General features: G+C 43.8%; 1 protein-coding gene across 2 annotated transcripts in view; it reads left to right on the top strand.

The window, feature by feature from the left end:
* ckap5 (cytoskeleton associated protein 5) overlaps window positions 1-20,322 on the top strand; it is a 43,167-nt gene that overhangs the window by 15,855 nt on the left and 6,990 nt on the right. Inside the window, exons 26-42 of one of the 2 annotated variants that reach the window (XM_064951305.1) lie at window positions 786-904; window positions 3,759-3,887; window positions 4,354-4,506; window positions 4,882-5,085; window positions 8,263-8,398; window positions 14,312-14,505; window positions 14,804-15,000; window positions 15,581-15,604; window positions 15,936-16,109; window positions 16,439-16,559; window positions 16,845-17,024; window positions 17,202-17,389; window positions 17,629-17,704; window positions 17,955-18,143; window positions 18,279-18,407; window positions 18,573-18,656; window positions 18,832-18,994. In XM_064951305.1, the coding sequence (XP_064807377.1) occupies window positions 786-904; window positions 3,759-3,887; window positions 4,354-4,506; window positions 4,882-5,085; window positions 8,263-8,398; window positions 14,312-14,505; window positions 14,804-15,000; window positions 15,581-15,604; window positions 15,936-16,109; window positions 16,439-16,559; window positions 16,845-17,024; window positions 17,202-17,389; window positions 17,629-17,704; window positions 17,955-18,143; window positions 18,279-18,407; window positions 18,573-18,656; window positions 18,832-18,994 (2,460 nt within the window). The remainder of the gene's footprint in view (window positions 1-785; window positions 905-3,758; window positions 3,888-4,353; window positions 4,507-4,881; window positions 5,086-8,262; window positions 8,399-14,311; window positions 14,506-14,803; window positions 15,001-15,580; window positions 15,605-15,935; window positions 16,110-16,438; window positions 16,560-16,844; window positions 17,025-17,201; window positions 17,390-17,628; window positions 17,705-17,954; window positions 18,144-18,278; window positions 18,408-18,572; window positions 18,657-18,831; window positions 18,995-20,322) is intronic. The other variant, XM_064951306.1, reaches the window with a different exon arrangement.

Below are 20,322 nucleotides of genomic sequence, written 5' to 3' on the forward strand. Positions count from 1 at the left end.
GGACACCTGGTAAATGTAGTCTCTTATGGTCAATCTTCCAATGATATGCCTACAAATACGTCACAATGCTGCAGACACCTTGGGGAAACGACAGAAAGTGTAGGCTCATTCTTTGCGCATTCACAGCCATATAAGGAGACATTGGAACACAGCGCATTCAAAATCTGGTGCATTTCCTGTTTGAAATTTCATCTTGGTTACGCCTGTAGCATCAGTTCTGTGGCACTCACAGATAACACTCTGACGTTTCCAAAACTGCAAAGATATTTTCTTTCCAAAGCTGTCAATTATATGCATAGTCGAGCATATTTTCGTGACAAAATATCTTGTTTAAAACGGCAACGTTTTTCATCCAAAAATGAAATACCGCCCCCAGAGGTTCAAGAGGTTAAGGAGACCTGACCTCAACCCACCCCTCCATCACTAATCCATGACTCTCTCCCCTTATCAATGCCTGCCACATGTAATCGCTTCCCTGCACTCAACACATTCCAAGCTTAATTGCACACACTATATACCTTCCTCCTATAACCATTCACTTCTGGTGTAGACCCTCTAAACCTCAGCACTCCCTCAGTGACATGAATAAGTATATTTCAGATTCTCAACCCATCATCTTGAGCAAGCAAACATTTCTCTACCTCCCTTGGACAGGTAGCCTGTTTTGTAAAATGTCGACTTTGTCTGTAAATCTATATAAAAATGTCTTCTATAATAGAGTATTGTTTATATAAGCCGTGTGCATCCCAGAACTTCCTAACCACTCTGTTGTTGGTGTTGTGCAGCTTCGTCTAAAGCTAAACCTAAACCTGTTATTGATGACGATGATGATGATGATGATGACGACGAGCCAGAGCCCGAAACTAAGACTAAGAAAGTGGTTAAGCCTGGAGCTGCTAAAAAGGTATGCATTTATTCATCTTAAGTGTTTATTTGTCTGGCACCGTGTACAATTAAAACATACATTTGATGCATTGTTCCAGATATACAGTGCCTTCAGAAAGTATTCATACCCCTTGACTTATTCCACATTTTGTTGTTACAGCCTGAATTCAAAATATACTAGTTTTTTTTTTCTCACTCATCTACATGCAATGCCCCATAATGACAAAGTGAAAACATGTTTTTAGAAATGTTAGCAAATGTATTGAAAGTGAAATAAAGATATCTAATTTATTTAAGTATTCACATGCCTGAGTCAATACTTTGTAGAAGCACCTTTGGCAGCAATGACAGCTGAGAGTCTTTCTGGTTAAGTTTAAGAACTTTCCACGCTTGGATTGTAAAATATTTGCCAATTAAAAAAAAAAAATACATATTTTTAAATTCTTCAAGCTCTGTCAAATTGGTTTTTGATCATTGCTAGACAACCATTTTCAGGTCTTGCTGTAGATTTAAGTCAAACAGTAACTCGGCCACTCGGGAACATTCACTGGCATCTTGGTAAGCAACTCCAGTGTAGATTTGGCCTTGTGTTTTAGGTTATTGTCCTGATGAATGGTGAGTTCATCTCCCAGTGTCTAGTGGAAAGCAGAATGAAACAAGTTTTCCTCTAGGATTCTTCCTGTGCTTAGCTCCATTCCGTTTTTATTTTTTAACCTGAAAATCTCCCCAGTCCTTAAGGATTACAAGCATATCCATAACATGATGCAATCACCACTCTGCTTGAAAATGGAGAGTATTGGATTTGCCCCAAACATGACAAAAAGTTAATTGCTGTGCACTTGGTATTGTGGAGTAACCACAATGCTGTTGATCCATCCTCAGTTTTCTCCTATCACAGCCATTACAAATATCTGTAACTGTTTCAATGTCACCATTGGCCTCATGGTGAAATCCCTGAGAGGTTTCCTTCCTCTCCGGCAACTGAGTTAGGAAGGACGCCTGTATCTTTGTAGTGACTGGGCATATTGATACACCATCCAAAGTGTAATTAACAACTTCACCATGCTCAAAGGGATATTCAATGTCTGCTTTTTTATTTTTACCCATCTAACAATGCCATTATTTGCTAGGCATTGGAAAACCTCCCAGGTCTTTGTGGTTGAATCTGTGTTTGAAATTCACTGTGCGACTGAGGGACCTTGCATATAATTGTGAGTGGGGTACAGAGATGAGGCAGTCATTCAAAAACACTATTGCACACAGTGAGTCCATGCAACTTATGTGACTTGTTAAGCACATGTTTACTCCTGAAGTTATTTAGGTTTGCCATAACAAAGGGGTTGAATACTTATTGACTCAAGACATTTCAGCTTTTTTTAAATTAATTTGTAAAATCTTCTAAAAACATAATTCCCCTTTGACATTATGGGGTGTTGTTTGTCACTGGCCTACACACAATCTCAATTTTTAAATTCAAGCTGTAACACAACAAAATGTGGAAAAAGTAAAGGGGTGTAAAATGCTTTTTGACGGCTCTGTGGCTAGACCGATAATGCTCAGCTCCAGTCCCTGGGAATCTTACCTGCCACTGTACCGAATTAGATTTTTCATGACAATCTCATTTGGCACACCAAGCTACTACTATGTGCCAGCTTTTCTCTCTGTGAACTGGATATTTCATTCTGCATTTAATAGAACACCCCCCCCAGGAATCTGTTGTGAACTCGGAAATAAAGATAGTGTCAGTAGTCCTAAAAGACTTACAAAGGGGAAGCCTAGCAGCCAGCAGGTACATGGTTGGAGTCGACCACCACTGTGTTGCTAATATGTGACATGGGAATTACTAACTGGGTGGACTGAGCCTTGCACCGGCTGTTGTTGAGACACTGCACGTGTCTGTCTCTAAAACTATGTTTTTTAAATTATTTTTTTAAAGCATGTTTTGTGGGTATTAACGCACACCTCCACACACACTGTGTGAGGCTGAACACTATCGAACTGATGTATGTTTTTGCTTTTATATTTCGTATTATCTTGCAGTAATATTTTGTCTAGCTTCTCATACCCCTTCACTTATTCTCATTTACAGGCTGAAATCCGAGTTCTTTACATTATAAACACATGTTTATAATATAGTCTTTTAAACCTTTCTCTTTGTCTGACCATGCTATAAATGAGTTTTACAACTTTTTGTGTATAGCTTTTATGTCTTATGTTTCCGAACTGTCTTTTTAAACCTCCCCATTTCTCTACCACATTCTGAGCACAATATAGATCTCTAGCGTTTATATACAGGAAATTGCTAAAATGATGGAAACACTTGAGTAAATGTAAGCAAGTGTATCCACACAGGTGTGGTTCCTTGGATAATTAAGCCATTAACATCCCCATTATGCTTAAGGTCATGTACAAAAATGCTGGGCAGGCCATTATTTTGGTTACCGTGGCTATGCCCCCATAGGATGACTATGCCGCCATCCACAGGGCACAAGTTGTCACTGAATCATTTGATGAGCATGAAAATGATGTAAACTTTATGCCATGGCCGTCTGTCACCAGATATCAACCCAAATTAATACTTATGGGAGATTCTGGAGCGGCGCCTGAAACCACCATCAACAAAACACCGAATGATTGAATTGATTGTGGAAAGATTTAGTTGCATCCCTCCAATAGAGTTCCAGACACTTGTAGAGTCTGTACCAATGTGCATTGAAGCTGTTCTGGCTCGTGGTGGCCCAACGCCCTATTAAGACACTTTATGTGGTGTTTCCTTTATTTTGGCAGTTACCTGTAGCTTTGTATCTTGTTCTGATAATGTCTCTGTGCTGTCTTGTAAACCTCCCCATTTCGCTCCTCTGTCCCATCGTCAGGGTGTGCTTGGGAAGAAGGCCCCGGTCACTAAGGCCACTGCCAAGGATGAGGAGGACAGGTCTGGTGTTATCTTTATTCTGGTACCCAACGGCAAGGAACAGAGGATAAAGGAGGAAAAAGGGCTGAAGGCAAGTAATATAGAATATAATAATATAAGCGACTTAATCATGCATGCATTTCATTTATGGGTGGTCCCGGCAATCAAACCTATATCTTGGCGTGGCAAGCTCCATGCTCTACCAACTGAGCTACAGAGAAGTCACTTCACCTTTTTAGCTATTCAGTTTGTCACCTTGCAGCTTTTCACTTTGATAAAAGGAGTGGCTGAGGTGTCTCTTTGTTGTCAGGGGAGGTTGTGCAGTGTTGAAGGAAACTCTAGGTTGATCAAAAGGACAGTATCAAAATGAGTCATGTCATGTGTTTCATCTGCTCCCTGACTTAAAAAAAAAAAACTATTTTGTTTCAGCAACGATTATTATTTTTGGGATACCTTGGTATGACCATCTTAAAACATATATACCCCCCCCCCCCCCGGGTAATGTGAGCAAATAACGCTGATATAGTGCTTGAATAATCATCTCACTTGTGATGCAGGTGTTGAAATGGAATTTCAACACCCCGCGAGATGAGTATGTGGACCAGTTGAAGACTCAGATGTCCACCTGCTTCGCCAGATGGCTCCAGGACGAACTCTTCCACGCTTCTGACTTCCAACGCCAGGTCAAGGCTATTGGGGTCATGGGAGAGGTAAGAACCCCGCAGGAGACAGCAAAACACATTTATGATAGACTCACCAAGGGCTCGTTCTTACTCATACAGGCTTGTGTTATTGAGATTATATATATTTTTTGCAATAGAGAACTATACTCTGAAGAGTGAAAAGGATTCAAATATATAATCTTATTTTTAGTTTATTTTAGACGGGAGTAACAGGAAAAAGTCTCCTGTTTCTCCAGTATTGCCTTTCTGCCTCCAGCACATTCACAAATCAGCTAAGGCCGTGTGGTAGATTCCGCCTATTATATACATGTTTATTTTAGACTAAAACCATTTAGTGTTTCTTTGAAACGTAAGGGCGTTTGTTTACTTGACTGACTACGATGTTATGTTTCCACTCATTAGCGAATGGAGGATGAGCTTGAGGGCACAGTCAGCTGCTTGGACCTGATCCTGAAGTGGTTCACACTGCGTTTCTTTGAGACCAACAGCACTGTGTTGATGAAGGTTCTGGAGTACCTCAAGCTGCTCTTCCCCACGCTGAGCAGAGAGAACTACCACCTCAACGAATACGAGGCTTCCTCCTTCATCCCCTACCTCATCCTCAAAGTAAGTCACTTCCGTCCCCTACCTCGTCCCCAAAGTACACTACATTACCAAAAGTATGTGGACACCTGCTCATCGAACATGCCATTCCAAAATAATGGCCATCAATATGGAGTTGGTCCTCCCTTTGCTGCTATAACAACCTCCACTCTTCTTTGAAGGCTTCCCACTAGATGTTGGAGCATTGCTGCGGGGACTTGCTTCCATTCAGCCACGATCATTTGTGAGGTTGGGCAATTAGGCCTGGCTCGCAGTCAGCGTTCTAATTCATCCCAAAGGTGTTTGATGGGGTTGAGGTCAGGGCTCTGTGCAGGCCAGTCAAGTTCTTCCACACCGATCTCGACAAACCATTTCTGTATGGACCTCGCTTTGCGCACTGGGGAATTGTCATGCTGAAACAGACATGGTCCTTTCCCAAACTGTTGCCACAAAGTTGGAAGTACAGCATCGTCTAGGATGTCACTGTATGCTGTAGCATTAAGATTTCCCTTCACTGGACTAAGGGACCTTGCTCGAACCATGAAAAACAGCCCCAGACCATTATTCCTCATCCACCAAACTTTACAGTCAGCACTATGCATTGGGGCAGGTAGGGTCCTCCTGGCATCCACCAAACCCAGATTTGTCCATCGGACTGCAAGATGGTGAAGCGTGATACATCATTTCTAGGATAGCGTTTCCACTTCTCCAAGCTTTACACCCCTCCAGCCGACGCTTGGCATTACACATGGTGATCTTAGGCTTGTGTGCGACTGCTCGGCCATGGAAACTCTTTTCATGAAGCTCCCAACGAACAGTTCTTGTGCTGGCGTTGCTTCCAGAGGCAGTTTGGAACTCGTTAGTGAGTGTTGCAATCGAGGACACACATTTTACACACTTCAGCCCTTGGTGGTCCCGTTCTGTGAGCTTGTGTGGCCTACCGCTTTGCGGTTGAGCTGTTGTTGCTCCAAGATGTTTACACTTCACAATAAGAGCACTTAGAGTTGACCAAGGCAGATGTATGATGAACTAACTTGTTGGAAAGGTGGCATCCTATGACAGAGCCATGTTGAAAGTCACTGAACTCTTCAGTAAGGACATTCTACTGCCAAAGTGTGTCTATGGAGACTGCATGGATGTGTGCTCGATTTTATATGCATGTCAGCAACAGGTGTGCCTGAAATAGCCGAAACCACAAATTTGAAGTGGTGTGTGTGTGTGTGTGTGTATGTATGTAATATATATGTATATGTGTATGTATATATGTATATGCATATATGCATGCATGAGAGTCCTGTAATTTTCATCATAGGTACACTTCAACTATGACAGACAAAATGAGGGAAAAAATCCAGAAAATCACATTGTAGGATTTCTAATGAATTTATTTGCAAATTATGGTGGACAATAAGTATTTGGTCACCTACAAACAAGCAAGATTTCTGGCTCTCACAGACCTGTAACTTCTTCTTTAAGAGGCTCCTCTGTCCTCCACTTGTTACCTGTATTAATGGCACCTGTTTGAACTTGTTATCAGTATAAAAGACACCTGTCCACAACCTCAAACAGTCACACTCCAAACTCCACTATGGCCAAGACCAAAGAGCTGTCAAAGAACACCAGAAACAAAATTGTAGACCTCCACCAGGCTGGGAAGACTGAATCTGCAATAGGTACGCAGCTTGGTTTGAAGAAATCAACTGTGGGAGCAATTATTAGGAAATGGAAGACATACAAGACCACTGATAATCTCCCTCGATCTGAAGATCTCACCCCGTGGGGTCAAAAAATCCCAGAACCACACGGGGGGACCTAGTGAATGACCTGCAGAGAGCTGGAACCAAAGTAACAAAGCATACCATCAGTAACACACTACGTCCACAGAGACTCAAATCCTGCAGTGCCAGACGTGTCCCCCTGCTTAGGCCAGTACATGTCCAGGCCCGTCTGAAGTTTGCTAGAGAGCGTTTGGATGATCCAGAAGAAGATTGGGAGAATGTCATATGGTCAGATGAAACCAAAATAGAACTTTTTGGTAAAAACTCAACTCGTTGTGTTTGGAGGACAAAGAATGCTGAGTTGCATCCAAAGAACACCATACCTACTGTGAAGCATGGGGGTGGAAACATCATGCTTTGGGGCTGTTTTTCTGCAAAGGGACCAGGACGACTGATCCGTGTAAAGGAAAGAATGAATGGGGCCATGTATCGTGAGATTTTGAGTGAAAACCTCCTTCCATCAGCAAGGGCATTGAAGATGAAATGTGGCTGGGTCTTTCAGCATGACAATGATCCCAAACACACCGCCCGGGTAACGAAGGAGTGGCTTCGTAAGAAGCATTTCAAGGTCCTGGAGTGGCCTAGCCAGTCTCCAGATCTCAACCCCATAGAAAATCTTTGGAGTTGACAGTCTGTGTTGCCCAGCAACAGCCCCAAAACATCACTGCTCTAGAGGAGATCTGCATGGAGGAATGGGCTAAAATACCAACAACAGTGTGTAAACCTTGTGAAGACTTACAGAAAACCTCTGTCATTACCAATAATTGTAATTTCTTACAGTTGACCTCTGTCATTGCCAACAAAGGGTATATAACAAAGTATTGAGACATTTTTGTTATTGGCCAAATACTTATTTTCCACCATAATTTACAAATACATTCATTAGAAATCCTGCAATGTGATTTTCTGGATTGTTTTTCTTCTCATTTTGTCTGTCATAGTTGAAGTGTACCTATGATGAAAATTACAGGCCTCATCTTTTTAAGTGGGAGAACTTGCACAATTGGTGGCTGACTAAATACTTTCTTGCCCCAATGTATACTTTTTTGTATGTCACCTCCATCTCCTACCTCATCCTCAAACTAAGTCACCTTATCCTTCATCCCCTACCTCCTTCTCAAATTCACCTATTCCACCACGCCCGACCAGTGTTAAAATTATGTCTGAAGTCTTTCAAATACTTAAACTCTGCTTGATTGAGCTCCCTTGGCGAAGTAGGAAAGTCCCAAATTTTGAATACCACCTATCTGGCACTCAGGGTAGACTTAAGCAAATATTCAAAGTATTACAAATATTTCAAATACTATTTGAACCTAGGTCTGGGACCACCACACACTTTCTCCATGTGGTGTGGTCTTTGTTTTATAGAAGCTATTGTTTGTGTGACGAACCATTGTTTTAACATCCTCTTTTTACCTGACAGGTTGGGGAGTCAAAGGATGTGGTGCGTAAAGACGTGCGTGCCATCCTCACCATGCTGTGTAAGGTCTACCCTGCAAGCAAAGTCTTCCCTTTCCTCATGGACGGGACCAAGTCCAAGAACTCCAAACAAAGAGCTGGTAAGACCAAGTGGACCAAGGCTAGAATAAAGAACGAGACAATATAATTTATTGCTTTGTCAAATCTTATGTTCATTGTAATAATACTAATACATGGGACTTATATAGTCATTTTTCAACGACCCAGTTTCTTTTAAAAGAGAAATTTACCCAAAATCCAGAAACTCACAAGTGATTCCATACAAAACTAGTTCTGTTGAATTTGCCCTCTCTTTCTCTGGAGTGCAGAACTGAGAATGCTGCAAAAACGGGTCATGCCACTTGTGACGTTGCTAGATGCAGGCTTCACTCCGCTCCGTTGTCAGTGAATGCATGATTCACAAATCTGCTAACTGTGACAAATTCATTGTTTTATTGAAAGCGTAAGGCTGAATTTTGACTCAGGAAATGTACACTACCGTTCAAAAGTTTGGGGTCACTTAGAAATGTCCTTGTTTTCCATGAAAACATGCATGACATGTGTTGCAAAATGAATAGGAATATAGTCAAGATATTGACAAGTTTATAAATAATGATTTTTAATTAAGATAATTGTCTTTCAAAGAATCCTCCATTTTCAAAGAATCCTCCATTTGCAGCAATTACAACCTTGCAGGCCTTTGGCATTCTAGTTATCAATCTGAAGAGATTTCACCCCATGCTTCCTGAAGCACCTCCCACAAGTTGGATTGGCTTGATGGGCACTTCTTACGTACCATACGGTCAAGCTTCTCCCAGAACAGCTCAATAGGGTTGAGATCCGGTGACTGCTGGCCACTTTATTATAGACAGAATACCAGCTGACTGCGTTTTCCTTAAATAGTTCTTGCATAGTTTGGAGCTGTGCTTTGGGTCATTGAGCTGTTGTAGGAGGAAATTGGCTCCGACTAAGCGCCGTCCACGGGGCATGGCATTGCAATTTGGAGTGAGAGCCTTCCTTCTTCAATATCCCCTTTACCTTGTACAAATCTCCCACTTTACCACCACCAAAGCACCCCCAAACCATCACATTGCCTCCGCCATGCTTGACAGATTGTGTCAAGCACTCTAGCATCTTTTCATTTTTTTTCCGTCTCACGGATGTTGTTCTTTGTGATCCAAACACCTCAAACTTGGACAGATGTATCTTTAACACTTTTTTCCAATCTTCCTCTGTCCAGTGTCTGAGTTCGTTTGCCCATCTTAATCTTTTTATTTTTATTGGCCAGTCTGAGATATGGCTTTTTCTTTGTAACTCTGCCTAGAAGGCCAGCATTCCGGAGTCACCTCTTCACTGTTGACGTTGAGACGGGTGTTTTGCGGGTACTATTTAATGAAGCTGCCAGTTGAGGACTTGTGATGCGTCTGTTTCTCAAACTAGACACTGAAATGTACTTGTCCTCTTGTTCAGTTGAGCACCGGGGCCTCCCACTCCTATTTTGGTTAGTGCCAGTTTGCGCTGATCTATAAAGGGAGTAGCGTTGTAGGAGATCTTCAGTTTCTTGGCAATTTATTGCATGGAATAGCCTTCATTTCTCAGAACACGAATAGACTGATGAGTTTCAGAAGGACGTCCTTAGTTTTTGAACATTTTGAGCATGTAATCGAACCCACAAATGCTGATGCTCCAGATAATCAATTAGTCTAAAGAAGGCCAGTTTTATTGCTTCTTTAATCAGAACAACCGTTTTCAGCTGTGCTAACATAATTGCAAAAGGGTTTTCTAATGATAAATTAGCCTTTTTAAAATTATACACTTGGATTAGCTAACACAATGTGCCATTGGAAAACAGGAGTGGTGGTTGCTGATCATGGGCCTTTGTATGCCGATGTAGAGAATCCTTTAAAAATCAGCCGTTTCCAGCTACAGTAGTCATTTACAACATTAACAATTTTTTATTTTATTTATTTTTTTACCTTTATTTAACCAGGCAAGTCAGTTAAGAACAAATTCTTATTTTCAATGACGGCCTGGGAACAGTGGGTTAACTGCCTGTTCAGGGGCAGAACGACAGATTTGTACCTTGTCAGCTCGGGGGTTTGAACTCGCAACCTTCCGGTTACTAGTCCAACGCTCTAACCACTAGGCTACCCTGTCTCCCTAATATAAAATGTGCCTTTCTTTAAAAAAATTGACCCCTAAACAACTTTTGAATGGTAGTGCATATAGGAATATTTATTCTGCAGTGTAAGGTGGCACAATGTCTTGTCTTCTCAACCCCCCTTGTCATAAATACATAAGGCACTACAGTGCATTCGTAAAGTATTCCGACTCCTTGTGTTTTTCCACATTTTGTTACGCAAATGTATTAAATAATTAAACTGAAATATACATTTACGTAAGTATTCAGACCCTTTACTCAGTACTTTGTTGAAGCACCTTTGGCAGAGATTACAGCCTCAAGTCTTGAGTATGACTTCAAGCTTGGCACACCTGTATTTGGGGAGTTTCTCCCATTCTTATCTGCAGATCCTCTCAAGCTCTGTCTGGTTGGATGGGGAGCGTCGCTACACAACTATTTTAAGGTCTCTCCAGAGATTTTTGATTGGGTTCAAGTCTGGACTCTGGCTGGGCCACTCAAGGACATTCAGAGACTCGTCCCGAAGCCACTCCTGCGTTGTCTTGGCTGTGTGCTTAGGGTAGCTGTTCTGTTGGAAAGTGAACCTTCGCCCCAGTCTGAGATCCTGAGCACTCTGGAGCAGGTTTTTATCAAGGACATTTCAGTACTTTGCTTCATTCATATTTCCCTCAATCCTGACTAGTCTCCCAGTCCCTGCCGCTGAAAAACATCCCCTCAGCATGATGCTTCAGGTTTCCTCCAGATGTGACGCTTGGCATTCAGACCAAAGAGTTAAATTTTGTTTCATCAGACCAGAGTATCTTGTTTCTCATGATCTGAGAGTCCTTTTAGCAAACTCCAAGCAGGCTGTCATGTGCTTGTTCACCTCCCTGACCAAGGCCCTTCTCCCCCGATTGCTCAGTTTGGCCAGGCGGCCAGCGCTAGGAAGAGTCTTGGTGGTTCCAAACTTCTTCCATTTAAGAATGATGGAGGCCACTGTGTTCTTGGGGACCTTAAATGCTGCAGACATTTTTTTGGTACCCTTCCCCAGATCTGTGTCCAGACACAATCTTGTCTTGGAGCTCCACGGACAATTCCTTCAACCTCCTGGCTTGGTTTTTGCTCTGACATACATAGATAGACAGGTGTGTGTGCCTTACCAAGTTATGTCTAATCAATTGAATTTATCACAGGTGGAAAATCTGTTTTCGCTTTGTCATTATACGGTATTGTGTGTAGATTGATAAGGAAATGTTTTATTTAATCAATTTCAGAATAAGCCTGTAACGTAACAAAACGTGGAAAAATTCAAGGGGTCTGAATACTTTCCCCGAGTACACTGTATGTGTAATGTGAAAGTATTAATACTTTCCCCAAGTACACTGTAACTTGTCGAGCACCTAGGCCTATGTCTGCATGATATGGTGCAATGGTAATAAGAACACCCTGCACTTCAAGGATCAGCTTAGGCCACATACGATACCGCCACATGCTTTCGTTGTCGCTTTCTCTTTTCAAATGCACTGCGCCAGATCCAGTCCATGGAACTACAGTAGCAACAGTTGCATCTTTTATTATCCCTTTGTTTTCTGCCCCCGTAATTTCAGATTGCATATCTCGCTCATATGCGTTGACATCAACCTCCATATAAGGGCATGTCGTGAGCAGGGTTTCCCCCATGAGGGCGCACATGTTCAGTTGTTACCCGTGTCTGCTGCTGTGGCACATTTCCTGACTCAAAGTTAGCTAATTCGTCCCTACTCTTTTTAGTAACACACTATTTGTGAATCATGCAGAGTGAGGCCTGCATCCAGCAACGTCACATGACCCATTTTTGCAGCTATCTCAGTTCTGCAATCCAAGGATGGGGAGGGGGCCAACTCCACTGAACTAGTTTCAGTGTATGGAATCACTTGGGAGTTTCTGGATTTGGGGTAAAATTATCCTTTAAGGGTAGGCCTTGTCAAAGAGGTGGGGCTTTAGGAGGTACTGAAAGAGGGTGAAGGACTCGGATAGGTGGAGGGAGGGTGTTCCAGAGCCTAGGAGCAACCCTGGAGAAGGCCCTGTCACCGAAGCTCTGGAGCTTCGACCTGGGGATGACAAGGTGGCCTGCTGTGGTAGAATGGAGTGAGCGTGTGGGTTGGTAGGGGAGAAGGTCTGAGGGGCACGGGGGGGGTCCAGGTGGTGAAGGGCTTTGTAGGTCAGAAGCAGGATCTTGTAGTCAATGCGCTGGGAGACAGGGAACCAGTGGAGTTCACGGAGGACACGAGGGGTGTGCTGCCAGGACTTGGTGTGCGTAAGGAGTCGCACTGCAGAGTTTTGAACCATTTGGAGCTTATGGAGGGAGCTTGAGTAGTGCGTTACAGTAGTCAAGACTGGAGGAGATGAATGCATGTATGAGGGTTTCAGTGGCAGGGCTCGAGGACCTGATGTTGCGAGGTGGGAAGAAGATTTGACCGTCTGTCTCTAGTGGTGGTCAAAGGAGAGAGTGGAATCCAGGATGATGCCAAGGAAGAGACAGTTGTGTCATCAATGGTGAACGGTAAAGTTGCGAGCTTTGGTAGGGTGGATTTGAAGGAGTAGCGTTTTAGCACTTCGGTAGATCTGGGTGTCATCGGCATAGCAGTGTGTGTCTCGGTTGAAGTGACCTGAGGATCTGACCAAAGGGGGAGGATGTAGATTATGAGTAAGGGACCCAGTACAGAGCATTGGGGGACAGCCTGTGTAACTGCAGCTTAGTCTGAAGTGTGGCCATTGAGGCAGATGTAGGGGGTCCGATTTGTGAGGTATGAGTGTAGCCAGGAGAGTGCCGAGTCCTCAACACCCAGACCCTCATGCCTGGTGAGGAGGATCTGATGGCTCGCTGTGTCAAAAGTGGCCCTCCGGTCAAGGAGAATAAGGATGTAGAGGGAATCAGCATAGGTGAGGAGGTCATTGACAACTTTGAGCGCAGTTTCATTACTGTGGAGGGGATGAAACCAGACTGAAGGGGCTTGAATATGTTGTTGTCATAACGGTGGGTTTGTAATTGGGAGGCAACAGTCCATTCCTTGGCAAAGAAGGGGTGGAAGTTATGGGGGGTGACTGCAGTTGTTTTGTAGCTGGAGGGGACAGTTCCTGTTGACATTGTGTGTGATATATGGACAGAGAGCATGCAGGCAGGCTTTGATGAGAACAATGGGGAGAGGATCCAGGGTGCAAGTTGTAGTCTTGGATGACAGATAAAGGGATGGTCAATGGGGGGGGGTGAATTCATAGAGCCGGGTTTCACAGGGGTGGTGGTTGACTGGGAGGGGCAGCTGAGGGAGATTGATCAGTCCGTGATGAGTCTATTTTGGTGAACTTGTCCTTGACAAACTGAAGGAATGAATTGCAGAGTTTAGTTTGGAGACAGGCCAGAGAGTTGAGGGAAACTGAACAGTGTTGAATTGGGCAGCTAGTTCATCAGGTGAATTGGTGGGCATGGTCAAGGGGCAGAGCAAATGGCATCAGAGCGTTGGAGGGGATTGACAGCTTTGATGTTGCGGAAGGAGATGAGGCGCTTGTCAGTGTTGTGGGGTGAGTATGCGGGAAGAGAGAAATTAAGGATCTTGTAGTCAGTGAGAACAGGGAGGGGGAAATATGAGTTAGGTTGAGGCCAAAAGAGCAGATGAGGTGTCCCTTGATGAGAGTGGAAAAATGTACATGTTGGGTAATATTGAAATAGAACACCAATTAAATCTGAGACAGGTTTTTAGTGTGAGTCCACGTGAATATTAATATCGCTAAGCAACAGTAAGCACAGGGGGATAGTAAGAACCTTCTCTTGAGTCTAAACTTCCTGTGCTTCAATATCCCTTATTTGTATCTCCTCGTTGTGGCACGAACTAACCATTCTCTCCCTGTATTACCCTAGAATGTCTTGAGGAGCTGGGCTGTCTGATAGAGAACTATGGAATGAACGTCTGTCAGCCAACACCGGCCAAATCCATGAAAGAGATCGCTGTTCACATCGGAGACAGGGACAATTCAGTACGCAACGCAGCCCTCAACACAGTGTTGGCTGTGTACAATGTCTGTGGGGACCAAGTCTACAAACTCATTGGCAATGTAAGATACTACTACAATATACTGCAATAGAGGTTATGTCACAAAGCAGGATCAATAAGTTAGCCAGCAAACCTTCTTAAATATTCAGAAATTAATATATACATTTTTTAAATATGCTTGAAATGGCCATGGACTGTTTCAACCACCAACCCGTAGTCAACATTCACTTTATTAACAAACCAGAAAATGTGAATGTTTTTAAAGTTGGCTAACTTAGTATCCTGCTTTGGAGTACACGCCTCTGGAGATGTCATCTCCGGTGTTTATCTCAAACACCCTGTCGGTCTTTCTTCTGCAGCTGTCCGAGAAGGAGATGAGTATGTTAGAGGAGAGGGTCAAGCGCTCTGCTAAGAAGACCCCTGCAGCAGCCCCACCATCCGCCAGACAGGCTGCAGAGAGGGAGAGGCCCCAGAGAGAGCACCCCTCCAACCCCAACGCTACCTTCATGAGGAAGCCTGCTCAGCAACCTCAGGAGGATGTGCCCAACAAGCTCAAGTATGGGATGGGTCAAAATCCCTGACCTAGTGCCTCCTCAACTACCTACCAACCAAAGCATGGCTCTCTATTCTAACGGATCTATGGGGTTTTTAACTTTAGTCTGGGGATCGAGCAGTTACAAGTGCCGCTGTACTTTACTCACATTCGTGGCAAAAACATTCTGTCCATGTCTTAAGACCTTACCTACAAAACCCTCGTAAGGATAAGGCCTCTTTATACGGACCTCAATGTCCGTCTTTTACTCTTTTCACACTGATGAGACAAGCCGAACTGTGCCGAACTCTACTGTGCTGGCCAGGTTTCGCATCCATCATACGTGCTTGAACAACAATTTGAAAGAAAAAATATCAGAATGAGCCGGCACAGTGAGGTGGTGATAATTTTAGAAAATAGGGAAAATGGTTTGCACGGTTTGGGTTGGCACGAGGGTGTGAAAAGAGTATTTGCATGTTCTTTCCTTCTCCTATTCTGTTTGGTTTCATTGCATGGTGTGTGTGTGTGTGGTCTCTTAATCCTGAGCCTCTCTTCTCCTTTATAATTGCTCTTCTCTTATCGCTGCTCTGCTCTCCATGGACAGAATAATGTATCGCACTTATAGGATGTGAGTACCGCCGTGCCTCTCCCAGACACAGTGTGCACTCTGCTCTCCTCCAGAAGCACTCAGAATGGGGATATAATGTAGATTAATCTAAACGTAATACTCACCAGTCTAAAGTAAATAGTTCAGTTGGAGTCCCCCCCCTTCCTTGTCGTCCTGTGTTAATGGCAACCTTCCATACTAGCAAACCACTTACGGTGAAGCAATGTATTCCACATTCCAAATAGTATGCCGGTGCGGGTACATTGGAACGGAGATGTGTGACCCCGACCTGTCTGTCTGTGTTGGTTTCGATGACATTTGTTCTGAATGATCCTCTTCTGTTCTCCCCCAGCCAAGCACGGGCTCAGAACGCTGTACGGGAACACTCACACCCGTCCATCCCCAAGGAGTTTCAGCTGGACCTGGACATGATTGAGAACGACCACACACGGGTCAGTGAGCTGCCCGACCTGGTCCAACATAAACTGGACGAACTGCTGGAGCCCATCATGATGCCAGAGCCCAAGTGAGTGTCTGTTTGAACGGAGCCAAACTTCATACCGACCTGTCCCAAGTCTTAAACCAACACTGGCCTGGCTGGTCTGAACTTCCATTTCAGCCTTTTTCACAGTAGTTCTGAAATAGCGTTGGGATGAACAGTAGAGGGATGATCTCTAAAGTATGGATACATGGTTAAACTGTCTGAGCATTATACCAACTGGCTGGGAGGGATGTGCATTGATCTACTGTAGAAGTTATTTTTATAATTTCTAAGATCCAAGAGACTTGTGGCATCCCAAGACTAATGACAGTGAGTGGTTATGTAATTAGTTGTGTGTGTGTGTGTTTCCCCAGGATCCGTTCTGTCTCGCCCCACTTTGATGATCTTCACAACAGCACCGCTTCCACCATCAACTTTGTCATCTCCCAGGTGGCCAGTGGAGACATCAACACCAGCATCCAGGCGCTGGCACAGGTTGGTACATCACTGTAGTATAGGCTCCGGTACACCATGGTGCAATAGCAGGCTCTCCTGTACGTAGTCTTTTATTGAAAAAAAGGTTAGGGAATATCAAACCTCGATTGCCGTCTTCCAATAGTTGAGTGAAGGGTACTTGGGAGTCTGGAAATGGGAGACTAGGGAACATCAAACTTCGACCTATCTATCTGCAGTACTCTGCTCTAGTTAGATACGAGAAGAGCTCAAGCAGTGGACAGTGTCTCTGTGCGTATTAACCTCTGTCTCTCCCCTTCCCCCAAGATTGATGAGGTGTTGAGGCAGGAGGACAAGGCGGAGGCCATGTCAGGTCATATCGACCAGTTCCTCATCGCCACCTTCATGCAGCTGCGCCTCATCTACAACACACACATGGCCGATGACCGCCTCGACAAGAAGGACATCTTCAAGCTCTACAGCTGTATCATCGGCAACATGCTCTCGGTGAGTAGCAACTACACATTCACACCACTAAGGGGTGATACTGGTCTGTTTCAGAGTCGGCTCGGTCTCTCTAAAGAGGTTTTGTTTTAACATCTAAAACCACACCCGAGTAGGCGTAGTGGACTGGTGTGGACATCTGTGCCACAGCTGTGTTTGTGTGTCACCTGTGTACTGCAGTTGTTCTCTATGGAGAGCCTGGCGCGAGAGGCATCTATGGGGGTTCTAAAGGACCTGATGCACGGTCTGATCACCCTGATGCTGGATGCCCGGGTGGAGGACATCGAGGACGGACAGCAGCTCATTCGCTCGGTCAACCTGCTGGTGGTCAGAGTACTGGAGAAGTCTGACCAGACCAACATCCTCAGGTCAGAACTCAGAACATTGACTTTTTAATTTTTTTTATTACATTTAGTTTTACTGGGACAGTGCACATTAAACTAACATTACTCGAAATGCCTTGTCCTAAGAAATGTTAGCGATGATGGCGCGTGTACTTCAGAGAACCTCTGAGCAGTAGAATGCACCCTGGTTAAGGGTGATACAGCTAAAGGCATTTCCAGAATGGTGTATCTAGTATTTTGTCTGTCTTTTTCTCTTCCCCCAGTGCTCTTCTAGTACTGCTACAGGACAGCCTTACTACCTCATCAGGGTCTCCTATGTTCTCTGAACTGGTCATGAAGGTATTGCTATTTCATTTGTTATGGGAGTGTTTACTTTTGTCTATGCATGACATGTATGGTGTTTGCACATGAGCTAGTCAAATGTGTCTTCCCTGTTCTTTGGGACATTTGACCTTTTTTTTATTTCTAGCTCCTAAAACAAATGATGACCTATTTCCAATCCAAATCATTATGAATAATTATTTTGAGGCTCAATGAACAAATTTGAAATGTAATATATTTAACCCTCTGGTTCTCGCTGTCTCTTTAGTGCCTGTGGCGTATGATCCGTTTCCTGCCGGAGACCATCAACAGCATCAACCTGGACCGCATCCTGTTGGATGTCCACAACTTTATGAAGGTGTTCCCCAAGGAGAAGCTGAAGCAGCTGAAGTCTGACGTGCCCCACAGGACACTCAAGACACTGCTGCACACACTGTGTAAACTCACTGGAGCCAAGGTACGTACTATACATACCCAAAGCTCATTCACATCCAATAGTTGAGTTATTGTTGTCTGTGGTTTTGATTTAAGTAGACCATAGTGAGGCTACTAGGCTGTTGTTGTTTTGACCCTGTTGCTTTGCCGGGTCTAGATCCTGGACCACATGTCCATGATAGAGAACAAGAATGATTCTGAGCTGGAGGCCCACCTGAGACGAGTGGTCAAACACTCTGGAAACTTCTCTGGCATGAAGTCTGACCGGGGCACAGAGAAAGGCCAGGTGCGTTGTTAACCCAACCTCTAATTACTTGATTTATTTAACGTCATTCAAGTGAATACACTGCTTTTAAAATAGTTGTGGATAACACAAAGATTTTACAAACATGTCTGGAGTGCAACGTGAGTCCACTTCCATAATAGCCTAATGTGTTCTTGACGCTTCCAGGATGACAGGATGTCGAAAGCTAAAGTGAGCGATATCCTCTCTGAGATATTCAAGAAGATTGGCTCCAAGGAAAACACAAAAGAGGTGATTATTTTTCTTTATTTCCTTGGTCGTTCATGTGGTCACACCTTAATTTTACGGTGTGCACCCTCTTGTTAAGGTCGTAATTGTAAAAGATGGTGTTCTCAGTGACTGGCTAAACTAATTTACAGTACTAATCCAGATTTGTGAGTGAGTTAACTATTTGTTGTTTCCCCAGGGCCTGACGGAGCTGTATGAGTATAAGCAGAAGTACTCCGACGCTGACCTGGAGCCCTTCCTGAGGAACACGTCTCAGTTCTTTCAGAGCTACGTGGAGAGAGGCCTCCGCGTGATCGAGTCTGAGAGAGAGGGCAAAGGCAGGATCCAGTCTTCTAGCACAGGTACTAAACCCTGAACGATTAAAGGGGAATTCCACTTAAAAGTTTAAATGTCAAGTTTTGTTCTATGCCTTGTAATATTTTATCTGATATGACTTTCTACCATGTGTCTAACCCAGAGATTGTACAAATCTGTAGCAGAGTAATAGGAAATGCAATCCTGACATCAGCTCTAGTGCTTTGGTATAAGTCGTGTTAGTATTGTTTCAATTACTGTTGAGGATTACTAGTAGCTAACTACTGTATGTACAGTGCATTCGGAAAGTATTCAGACCCCTTCCCCTTTTCCACATTTTGTTACGTTATAGCCTTATTCTAAAATTGATTAAATAATGTTCCTCATCAATCTACACACAATACGCCATAATTTTTAGACCTTTATAAAAAAGAAATACAGCAATACCTTATTTAAGTATTCAGACACTTTACGATGAGACTCGAAATTGAGCTCAGGTGCATCCTGTTTCCATTGATCATCCTTGATGTTTCTACAACTTTACCACCCGTGGTAAATTTAAATTGATTGGACATGATTTGGAAAGGCACACACCTGTCTACATAAGGTCCCACAATTGATAGTGCATGTCAAATCAAAAACCAAGCCATGTGCTCAAAGACAGGATTGTGTTGAGGCACAGATCCGGGAAAGGGTACCAAAATATTTCTGCAGCATTGAAGGTCCCCAAGAACACAGTGGCCTCCATCATTCTTAAATGGAAGAAGTGTGTAGTCACCAAGACTCTTCCTAGAGCTGGCTGCCCGGCCAAACTGAGCAATAGGGGGAGAAGGGCCTTGGTCAAGAAGGTGACCAAGAACCCAATGGTCACTCTGACAGAACTCCAGAGTTGGTCTGTGGAGATGGTTGTCCTTCTGGCAGGTTCTCCCATCTCTGCAGCACTTCACCAATCAGGCTTCTGTGGTAGTGACCAGACTGAAGCCACTCCACAGTAAAAAGCACATGACAGATGGAAATTGCCAAAAGGCACCTAAAAGGACTCTCAGATCATGAGAAACAAGATTTTCTGGTCTGATGAAACCAAGATTGAACTCTTTGGTCTGAATGCCAAGAGTCACATCTGGAGGAACCCTGACACCATCACTACGGTGAAGCATGGTGGTGGCAGCATCATGCTGTGGGGATGTTTTTCAGCGGCAGGGACTGGGACACTGAGCTCAGGACCTCAGACTGGGGTGAAGGTTTACTTTCCAACAGGACAACGACCCTAAGCACACAGCAAAGACAATGCAGGAGTGGCTTCGGGACAAGTCTATGAATGTCTTTGAGTGGCCCAGCCAGAGCCCGGACTTGAACCCAATTTAACATCTCTGGA

The sequence above is a fragment of the Oncorhynchus masou genome, chromosome 31 (assembly GCF_036934945.1).
Source record: "Oncorhynchus masou masou isolate Uvic2021 chromosome 31, UVic_Omas_1.1, whole genome shotgun sequence".
NCBI classification, from domain to species: domain Eukaryota; kingdom Metazoa; phylum Chordata; class Actinopteri; order Salmoniformes; family Salmonidae; genus Oncorhynchus; species Oncorhynchus masou.